The sequence below is a fragment of the Chanodichthys erythropterus genome, chromosome 15 (genome assembly GCF_024489055.1).
Source record: "Chanodichthys erythropterus isolate Z2021 chromosome 15, ASM2448905v1, whole genome shotgun sequence".
Lineage (NCBI taxonomy): Eukaryota > Metazoa > Chordata > Actinopteri > Cypriniformes > Xenocyprididae > Chanodichthys > Chanodichthys erythropterus.
Window position 1 is genome coordinate 20,405,551 of NC_090235.1, and position 11,507 is coordinate 20,417,057.

At 38.5% G+C, this 11,507-nt stretch overlaps 2 protein-coding genes across 3 annotated transcripts; one reads left to right on the plus strand and one right to left on the minus strand.

Moving 5' to 3' along the window:
* Positions 1-640: 640 nt before the first annotated feature.
* dlx5a (distal-less homeobox 5a) lies at positions 641-2,202 on the plus strand. The gene is made up of 3 exons (XM_067412240.1): positions 641-1,014; positions 1,427-1,611; positions 1,891-2,202. The coding sequence occupies exons 1-3, from the start codon at positions 660-662 to the stop codon at positions 2,200-2,202; spliced, it is 852 nt and encodes a 283-aa protein (XP_067268341.1). The 5' UTR covers positions 641-659.
* A 3,721-nt stretch (positions 2,203-5,923) lies between these two features.
* Positions 5,924-7,335, minus strand: dlx6a (distal-less homeobox 6a). 2 transcript variants are annotated; one of them, XM_067361325.1, is made up of 3 exons: positions 7,023-7,335; positions 6,424-6,617; positions 5,924-6,163 (listed from the first exon to the last, which is right to left on the minus strand). In XM_067361325.1, exons 1-3 carry the CDS (start codon positions 7,333-7,335, stop codon positions 5,924-5,926), a joined length of 747 nt encoding a protein of 248 aa, XP_067217426.1. The 2 variants fall into 2 exon arrangements, with proteins under 2 accessions (XP_067217426.1, XP_067217425.1); XM_067361324.1 differs by having other exon boundaries at positions 7,017-7,335.
* Positions 7,336-11,507: the final 4,172 nt, after the last annotated feature.

The following is an 11,507-nucleotide window of genomic DNA, read 5'->3' on the forward strand; positions in this document are numbered from 1 at the left end:
ATTCAGTGTTTAGTGACAATTTATTGTTACATATAAAATATTAATAAATATTTTTGTGTTTTTAAAAAAAATATGCAAATTAATATGTAGATTAGGACAGACAAAATAGCAATAGGATTTAGACAGAATATACAAAACAAACAGACACAAAAAAAAAAGTTTAATCCGTTTAAACCGTTTGAAAGGATATATAACTACACAAAACAATATCTGGATATGTAATTGTATCTGCGATGAGACTAGCCCGTTGTTTTCCAAACAAATTTAAGGAATCAGACATTTCTGCTGTTGAGAGGTAGGCTATTTACATGGAACTGATCAACAGCCGTCTCCTTCCCGCGACTTATATCAAATAATAATCAATTTCCTTTCGATTTGTCTGTAAACATACCATAAATACCTCTATTAAGTTTTTTTGTTCTTCTGAAACTGGTTGAACGAGTTGGGGAGTAACTGCTGTCTGCTGCGCTCCTTGGCCAATGGCACTAGATCCTCCCTGCAGTGCGTAACAGCGCAATTTAGGATTTAACCAAGTCTTTGCTGCGGGGCTTAAAGCAGTCTTCAAGAGAGACGCTTGACGCTTGCACACACAATGTTAGTGTAGACTCTGTGGACCCCTATAGAGTTAGACTGCCTTTTTGCGTTGTCTTATCCAAACTATGACTGGAGTATTCGACAGAAGGATTCCGAGTATTAAACCTGCAGATTTCCAAAACACTTTTCAGCTCTCCACGATGCATCATCCATCTCAGGAATCTCCAACCCTACCGGAGTCGACAGCCACGGATTCTGGCTATTACAGCCCAGCTGGAGGAGTTCATCATGGCTATTGTTCACCGAACTCGGGCACATATGGGAAACCTCTTAATGCCTATCAGTACCAATACCACGGAGTCAATGGATCTTCTGGAAATTACCCTGCAAAATCCTACCCTGATTACGGCTCATACTCCACAGCATATCACCAATATGCCGGAACATATAATAGGGTGCAGTCACAACCGAGCCCGCAAGGTCAGTTATATTATATTTAAGCATGTTATTATTATACATATTAATCATTATCATGGTTTAGCATTATTATTGAACATTATATAACTAATTTGTTATAGTTGTTTCTTATTATAAGGTCTGAATTTTGTAAATAAGTTGTACAGTACTGTAAATACAGTATTGCATTTAATTCGAAATAGTTCCTTTACTGTGTTTGATGGAATAAAAAAACCCTGCATGCAAAATGAAGATGGATTGCGTATAAAAATAAGAGCGCGTAAAGATTCTCTGACAAATTATTCTCCTTGACTTTACGCGAGTAGTAATTTTAAAGCACCGCGACACTTGACATAAATCACGGCAATAATTACCAACAATCAACAGAGTGCGTTTCTATCCCAGTGTATTTATTTCATTTCTGTTCACCCGTCAGAAAAAGAAACAGCCGAGCCCGAAGTGAGGATGGTCAACGGAAAACCCAAGAAAGTCCGGAAGCCCCGCACCATCTACTCCAGTTTTCAGCTCGCTGCTCTGCAGAGAAGGTTTCAGAACACGCAATACCTCGCGCTTCCAGAGAGAGCCGAGCTCGCGGCGTCGCTGGGACTCACACAGACACAGGTTCGACGATATTTTATTTTGTTATAATTTTATTATGTGTTTTTTTATATACTCAAATCAGCAATAGGCCTATTTTTATAGCCTATTAGCAAAATAAAAATATTAAAATGTGCTTGCTGCAACGTTGAGGCATTTTATTTATTTTTCATCGCTTGTAAAAAATTTTTTAACGATATACATCTTAATAAAAAATATTTTTTGTTATAAGTTTGGCAGAAACAGTCACTGTGATTTATTTATTTGCCCCCAGAAACTAAAAAAAAAATTGTTTCTTCACAGGTGAAAATCTGGTTCCAGAACAAAAGATCAAAACTAAAGAAGATCATGAAAAACGGCGAACTGCCACCAGAACACAGCCCCAGCTCCAGCGACCCGATGGCGTGTAACTCCCCGCAGTCTCCCGCGGTCTGGGACTCACAGGGTCCTCAGAGACCTCACCATCAGCCGCAAAATATCAACACAGCGGCATCCACGTTTCTGGAAAGCGCCAGCTCTTCCTGGTATTCCTCCACCGGGGCGATGAATTCTCACCTTCAGGTGCCTGGCACGTTACAACACTCGTTGGCACTCGGATCAGGAACGTTGTACTGAAATCTGTTTATTATTTTGTTGTATATTGGACTGGTGTTAACAATTTTTTTTTTTGAGGAATATGCAATGTATCGATATGGCAGTCCTAGAAGAACGTGTATAATGTGTAAATTGTGTGCATGTAATTTATTGCATTTGGAAGAATTATTAAATGTTTTAAATGGACAATGGACCCAAACACTCTGAATGGTGCCTTGAATTTTGACCTCAACGCGTACATCCGACGATGTGCCAAAACATTACGGACAACCCCAAATAAATGTGTTTTTCTTTAATTATCAAACATTTTGTCTTCTTTAAGTTAGATTTGCAACAACGCACTGAGCACTTTTCTTTAGCGTGAGAGCGGGATGTTACTTTTCTGTGCAAGGGACTTTAACTTTTTAAGACTAAAAAGAAATGTCGAATGGGAATTATAGAGAAAACCATGATATTGTTTTAACATTTTGGGATCATGTGTTCTGGGCTGAGTCACTATTTAATGGCGAAGAAATGGAAAACATTTCTATACAATCTAATAAAATAAAAGAATAAGGGTTTGCTTCGGTCTTGGTCCTCGGCTGGCCTAATAAAATTAAATTAATATTCTTTTTTATTATCATTAGCTAATTCCAAACAAGGAGCACTGTTAGTAGGACTGAATATTTGATCTACATCTTGATTATAACCATGACGAACGAAAAATTTGGCTATTGGTCTGGCAAACAGTGTGCTCTGCCTTGCTGTCTTTGTGTTCCTTACAATTAGTAGCTTTGAATTGTAGTGAGGAGGCGAAGGGACGGCGCGGAGATCTGAGGCAGTCCGCATGCCTGTGGGGGCAAACCGGCTCCAGCGACCACAACCCAGCCCTGACAGATCCTCCTCCTGGAAAAAATGCCGAACATCTCATTAAAACCAGTGCTAACATTTCTACAGCTGACTGCCACGGATAAATCGTGAAAAAGGCCACCGGGACATGGTGGAGATTTCTTTGTGGACTATGATATTATTGTAGGCCTATAACCTAAAGAAATAATATTAATAATAATAAAATAAAATAAAAAAATCCTTCATCACGGTTCATAGCCTACTTAAAAAAATATAACTTGAGACTGATATTTTCCCATAACGCCCACATAGAATTAGTATTTGCCATGTTTTCAACACTACAATTTTGGTTAACAATAACTATAAAGGAAATAGTGCATGTTTCTCCATAACACCCACACAGAATTGATATTTGCCATGTTTTAAAGACTGAAATTTTGGTTAACTAACTAAAACAAATAGTGTATTGTTTAATATAAAAGTGAAAGCCTAACAAATCAACGTGACAAATATCTACCCAATAGAAACCCACGACATGATCATGAGAAAATCGTAGTTGCCTACGTACTAATATGCATTTTGTTTATACCCCCTCCCCGCGCGCGCACGCACGCTTCCAGCTCAAAACATACTCGCCATATCAAGTCAACTTTGCCTCGTTTTCTATTTCACGTACACAAACATGCTATATCCCATGCCATTATATCGAGAGTCTTGTTAAATTCTAACTGAACATTTTCCACTCAACGAATTCACTACAAACCGTGTATAAATAATGACAGTTAGCTTTACTGGACACCCTCAACTGTAACACTCAACAATAATTATACTTCCACCAGGATTAGCTCCATTATCATAATCTGGACATTTACAATTATCTATAATTTGCAAAGATGCGCCTGGTTCTTGATTGCAGACGGTTTTTTCCCTGGCTCACCATCGCTAAACAGTGACAGTAATAACGGCTAATTTTGCAAGCAATATATAAGAGGTGTCGGGATGTGCAAACACTTTCACACCTGGATTTGCTTACTCAACACAAGCGGTATACACAGGACCGTCCGCTTTCACAACGATCTTTATTGAAACATTGAAACCAGAGATTTTGGTCTATGCGAAACAATAAATTTATCGAAGGTAAGTGTTGTTCCATTAGCCTAGCATGTTGTTTTGTTGTTGGCTAATCTGAGTGGCGCTCACGGGTGTTGTGATGAACTGCAGTTCGACTTGTTGGGGAAGGCACAAGGCAGGCTATTTTACAGGAAAACGTCTGACATACGAACGCTGGGATCTAGTAAACCGGTCATGATTTGTATTGGTGTTTATGTCTCTCAAAAATTCTTGGCTTCTTGGTCTAGGTTAATTCTCAGTTGAGGATGTTGTGATCCGCGGCTGTATCGTGTCTGTCTGTCCATGTCTGTCAGGGGGCCTAGCATGTAGGAGCCTCAACTCTCACAAACACATTTTATTTTTAATATTATGTGGAATCCAAAGATTATTTAGCTGTACTATTTTAGAGTTGCAAAAAAAAAAAAAAAAAAAAAAAAAAAGTAGTAGCTATTTTGAAGACATATGTGCATATTGCTAAAAAACCAATGGCAAATGTGTATTTGACCGTTCCTATTTCAAGATATATGTTATATTCTTATAGGCAGAGCAAACATTTAAATGAACCATCCCAATCCGTTGATGAGGAAACCTTTTTAGAAAATCAAGCCCCATTCTCTGCGGCTGGGGCATCCACGATTTGACAGCTGCAGGGGCTTCTCGTCTCTCTATTCAACATTGTAATTTTAGATAATATCCCAAGCGTTCACTCTCCTCGGCAATTTGTACATGAATAACCGAATAATTTCATCTTTTGTTTCGTCTTTGCCACTTCAAATCCAAATAAAGATGCCTTTTAGTATTAAAAGTGGTAGAAAATTACAGGTAATTATCTTTGACGGTAAAAACGCTGTAATCAGCGGGCTACATCAAAAATTACCCTAATTATGTCTGCATTTATGAGAATGGAAAAAAAACCCTCTCTTGGATAAAACCCATAAATTGTCCCAAATATCTCCTTCATATTGAACGAGACTGCAGCTGGATGCTTTGTTCAGGATCGATCCTGTGGCGAAAGGCATTCAGCGTCTCGCAGATCAAGGCAGAGAGAAAGGGGAAAAACATTTTGTCAATACCTTAATAATTGAGCTAGAGAATGACAAGATGGACAAGATGCGGCTCTATTCTGTAGGAAAAACACTTTGAGAAACCACCATCTCGGGTAAGCCATTTTGTTATTGCTTCGTATCTGAGCATTAGAAAAATACCATATGATGTGGAGGTGATTATTTACAAATTACTGTGTTTATAGGTCGTATTTTTCTATTTTGTAATTAAGAAATGTTTTCAATGCAGATTAATCAAATTCATAATTGATTTTAAAAAAAGCTGGTCTTTCGTAATATATCCCAAAAAAGAAAGGCAGGACACGTTTCTTGAAGTCATGTTTTACTCCATTTATGACAAAACATAAAAAGTTTTTAACAACTAAAATCGGACAATATATTTACAATCAAACTGCTTTCGTTTGCATGATCAAAAACATAAACGCAGGAGGTTTGAGTTCGTTTTCAGATGCGACTCAAGCGCGTGACAAAACGTTTCGCTTCATGTCCCAATTTCATGTTGGTGATGATTGTGTTTGATTACAGCCAAACGTGAAAACAGATTTTAATAAATCCGTTTAAGATGCTACTGACATTTAGTTCCACTGTCGAGCTTCGCCACACCACATGCCTTCATCCTTCAAAAGAAATCGTCCCCTTAATAGGCTACAATATGTCTCTATTAGGGATGTTAAACCGTGAACTGGGCGAAGACAAGATGTCAACGTCAAGGCCTCTGGCCTAAAAACAGGGCTAGTTGCCTATCTCTGCATGGCGTCCTGATGAGGCGACGAGTACCAGTGTGAGTAACCGGGCATGTAGCTGTTAGCAGACATGTTTACTCCTTTAGAGGAGGCTGAGACGTCCCAGATAGGCGGAATGGCTGGAGAGCGCGGAGACAGGGCGATGGAGCCGGGCAAAGGGTCACTCTCGTGAGGGTTACCGCCTTGTTTCAACAACTTCTTGAACTTGGATCTTTTATTTTGAAACCATATCTTTACCTGAAAAGAAAGACAAACAAAAAATTGGGGTTGCTTATTTGTAAAGTGAAGAAGGTGTCTAATTTAGCTAACATGGAAAAACAATGTATCTTCTATAGGTCCACCATTATTAATGACAAAAATCAGATATCATTCTCAACCAAAATAAAAAAGCATAATTCACTATTCAATTCAAACGAACCCACATCTTATTTGTGTCTGTGTGAGATGTAATACTGAACCAAAATTCACTATTAAATGCAAATGAGTCCACATCTCACCTGTGTCTGTGTGAGCCCGAGAGAGGCAGCCAACTCCGCGCGCTCTGGTAACGCCAGGTATTGAGTCTGCTGGAACCGGTGATTTAATGCCTGGAGCTGCAAACTGGAATAAATCGTCCTCGGTTTTCTGATCTTTTTGCCTTTTCCGTTGAAACGTATTTCTCCGTTTTCAATCACTGTTGTTTTCTGCTGTTCTGAAAAGGGTGAATATTGTGGAATGATTCCCGCACATAAATATTTATAAGAATTGTAAATATGATTTTTTTTTTTTTTGACAAACCCATATAGTCTTTCGGGCATTATATAGCATAATTACATTGTCTGTCATATTTAGGAAATTGCATGTAGTGACATGTCGAGACTGAGACAATTAGATGCTAATTATAATTTGCAATGGTGGGTAGAATCACTGGCGGAACGCAATAAATCATTTTGAGAACAGCGTTATTGCTGACATACGACGGGCAAAACTAGGCGAGAACAAAAGGGAACGGGTAAGGTGCTTTAGATAAGAACTTTGAATGCATATCCTTGTTATATTTTATCGGCTTTCCTCGTATAGTTCAACAATGAAAACGCATGCATGTTAATACGCTTACCTGTGGCGTCTAACCTGGTCTGTGTTCCGCTGGCGTTACTGTGGTAGGACGGCAGATACGGACTGTGGTGGGGATGGCTCACATAGGAGTAAGGTAGCGACCTGTTATAGGAGTTCGAGCCGGAGTACGGAGAGCTGTCGTGCTGATGATGATGATGATGAGACCCGGAATGGAGACAGTGGAGCGGATAATGACTGGCGGCCATCGACGGAGAGCTCTGTTGTGAGTGCGATTGCTGTCCAAACTCCATGAAAGCAGATTTTGACGAGTCTTGAGCCTCCAGACCGTCAGCCATCGTAGTCATGGTCATCATCAAATTTTCTGCCTTGAGAGCACTTACCCCCTATCTCTGAAGTCCAAATGAGTCCTTTCGTTGTGTTCGTTTCTTTCTCTCCTTGGTTAGGGGATATTGCGTTATTACCTCCACAATTTATCCTTTTTTGTCCTGTAATTCTCACGCGGTATGGTGGAAGGTGGGCTTGAGTAAAGGCAGAGATTTTAAGGTGGATTCTGTTAAATTTGAGTCCTTGCTTCCAGACTTGATGCAGCCACTACAAGTAAAATGGTTTGTCTCCAAAGGGCAGCGCCTTCCGATTGGTCATTCAACCTAACGTCATCAGTTCTCTGCTTTAGCTGAGACTTCACAGTGAGTTAACCTACCTTAACAGCTCCCACCGTAGCCATAACCATGTGGAGAATAACAATGCTGGGATATCCCTCTGATATTCACAAAATTCCCACTCAGATTAAACGACTCCGGAGACAATATCACGAGCGCTGCCATCGAAGTAATTAATCGCGTGGTTCGTAACCGCGGCTGAGGTGCTAAATAACGCTTAGCATACAAACCGCAAGAACACCACACAAATCGAATCGCTTTAGGTAGGATATAGCGAATATATTGCCATATGTACAACTAAAAAGGTATTTTAAATGGACGTCGATATCTCTATTTATTTTTCAAAACAGCAGAAACCACAATAGTAAAATAATAATAGCTAATACAAACACAGAACAATACATAAACAGCTAGCCTAAATAAGGTGAATTACCGTAGCCTAGAGAATAAAAATATAAGCTCTACATAAATATGCGATGACAAAATAATAGTGTGAAAATGCATAAGCGTCTTCAGAGAGGATTCACGTGAACTATAAACACGCCAGATACGGTCTGGTTTAATTAAGCCCCAGTCACTGAAAGGCCCGGGTTAGTGACAGCCTTTCCTTGTAGTAATCACGAGCCAGTCACAGTTGAAAATATATGCAAATTACGAGTGCAGTTTGTGGTTTGGCAAATCGCGATCACATTATAAACCATGATGTAAATATACCCTACAACTGCAAGGCTTTCTTCATTCTCATTTCACTCAATTTTTATTTTATAGACAACGAGTTTCCTCATGATATGGCATAAATTTACTTTAAATGGTAATGAAAAAGCAATTACGCTCGCAATCAGTTATACCCAAATCCTCTTTGATTATCCGTTACACTGTATTCAGACTGGCGCTATAAAATTAAGAACAATTCGTCTGTAATGATTATGGACCTTGTTTATTTTGGGAGGTGGATTAAAAGTGGATATAGCATAAATTATCCGCTAATTATACACCAGTGTCGCCTCAATTATCCTCTTATCAAAAATGGTAGCCCTAAATGCAGCATTTAGTTTCAATTTTCTCCCTTTCTGTAACAAGAACTGCGTACCTTGCTATTATTACCAGGGATGTTATTTACTTTGCCGGATTTAAGAGTGCACAAGCGGCGTAGATAACCATTTTCCATGGTGGACTGAACTTGGGAGAGACAGAAAGGCATCTGGTCGCTATGAAAGCTTGTGGATTTCTTAGTCAAGATATCAGATATTTCGAGTTTAAAAGAAATGTACCGCAGGTAAGAGGAAACGTGGAGCATTTGTTTGAACAATCATCAATATGTGAATGTTTTTGTTTCTTCGGAATTTTATAGAAAGCTGTCATAATTTGCTTAAATGCAATTGTCAAATGACTTAACATAAGTGATCAGGAATTTGATTGATTATTGCTGCTGCATGACCAGTGTGAAAAGTGTTGTCAAGCAAGTGAGAGAGAACCCAGATAGCCATGGCATGCTACAAACAAATCTTCCAATTATGCTTTCTTGCTGCCATTTTAAGTGCTTAATTGATCGAGACTTCATGGTTTGGTACCTTTTAAAACGACTTCCTTTTATAAAACCTGCGTTGACACTTTATATTTGACAGTTAAGGACATAATTTATAGTTATATTTCCAGGGACTGATTTATAACATAACATAACTTGACACAAGTTGACAAAATTCTACAACATAATGAATCTGTTGACCACAGGATGCGTATGTCAATTAAAACTCTATTTACAAGCTGTTGAATGATCGTAAATGGTGTTATGTTTCTACATAAATTGCAATATCCAATATCGAAAAGAAAAATAGAAATTTTTTGAATTAGTGTCTTTGAAGACACCTTAACCGTTTTGATAAAGTTAAAATTGACGCTTAAAAAATAAGTGACATTTTTGTTCGACAATAAAAGACAATAATATATTTTATTTTTTGTATTATAGTAGCGTCTAATATCAGCAACACCAACTCTTTAGGCTATCGCTGAAAAAAAAAATCTTAATTTAAATTTCTTTAAATAAAAATGAACTGTGTTGCATTTTATTATTATTATTATTGAATATTAAATGTTATAACAAAGAATGCATGTAAAAACCCATAAGCATCAAATTACAAATCTTCCAAAAAATAAAAAGAGGGGATCTGTGTGGACATGCCGGCGCTCGAGTGCATCCATGCAGCCCTATCTGAGCCTTAACACAAAACTAGATTGAAATGGATTCGTCTTCATTCCGAAGCGAGCAGGATCTTGTTGTCATTGGTCCGAACAGACATGTTGACCGGCTCGGATTATATAGCGTTGTCAGCAGCAGAGGCGGCTGAACGTGCCTGCTCTCTCCCGAACTCAAGCCTGTCCACAGACACTCAGGCGTCGACGGATTTCCATGGCTGCTGAGCAGAGGAAGTGGCGAGGCAAAGCGAAGGCAGATGGATAGCACGCGCAGCTGTCGGTATTCTGCACGAGATCACTATAATAGAAATCAAGAGAGGAGAACAAATATCACCAGACCCCTCCCTGCCGTTTAGGTCATATATTAAAGCACGGATTTTATTCCAGGACTGTTTCACTAAATATTTAACTGAGCCGGTAAACATATTCGGAGAAGTTGCTTCATTTATTGGAAGCCGATGTAAATAAAGTTAGGCTAAAGCCGAAAATCTACCGATTAAATATTTGCATAAATTCTATTCCAACAAAGACTATGCAAACATTTTAAATAATAAAAAAAATAGTCACTTAATCATTAGCCTATTAATGTTTGAAATTGTACAGCCTACCAATTCAACTGACCACAAAGAAAGAGCCTATATCGAAATATCGGCCCACTGTATTTCTGAGCTGTTAATTCTCGTGTCATATCCTCATTCTTGATTGACTGGTGGGTTGATTAACTTCACACTAACAGTGGTCACGGTTTGGTGACCATGGCCTAAACATCATAGCAAAACGGCCCATTTTTTGATAGCCATAATGTCATATAGGCATTAGTAGCTATCTGTGCATTTGACGTACTGCATTGGATATATCATCCCAATGTACAGCAAAGAAGTTTGTTTATCACTAGAAAATAAGAACATAAGGCTGTAGTACACAGACCTGAAAGGATACTTCAATGCAAAATTGCAGCCAACACAAAGGCGCACGTTCATTAATTTTCAGTTCATCTAAATGAAGGTGGCTCTGCTGAAATATCTTTTATCTTTTGAGAATGTTGTACAATTGAGAACAGTGGGATTTTTTGGGGTTCTTTTTCGACTTAATAGAAGACATTATTAGCTCTGACAGCACACGGCTCAGGTCTGGGGGAGAGGATTTTCTAGAGAGATGACAGACAGGAAGGCCAGCAATCACAGGCTTTTTTATCCGAATGTACTGTTCGATGCCGTTTATCCCTGATGATAGAAAATTGCTCTGTTGCCAGGACGCGGCTGCTGAAATAGAGGGCAAGAGCAACATTTCCATTTTCCAGTTTGAAAGCCATTGAAATGAATTAGTAAAATGAAAAAAGAAAAAAGAAAATCCCGCGGTAAACAAAGAGGGGCAAACAAAGATACACTTTATTTCCTTGCGCCGAGTCCCCTTTCATTTTGTAAATTTTCGTTAGCTGCTTTTCTGAGGCTTTGAATTCAACACTGAATTCGAAATAATGGGTTCCTGATGTGCACCGGAGATAATTACACATTTTCAATAAATTCTAAATGTAAAGCAAAGTGCAATTTGTTCTTGGTTGTATATCACTGCAAGATTTGTTCACATATTACCGTTTTCAATAACCCTTTTTTTTTTGTAAAAAGTGTTAATAAATTTTGAAATATAAATTCGCACAATAATAAAATAATCGC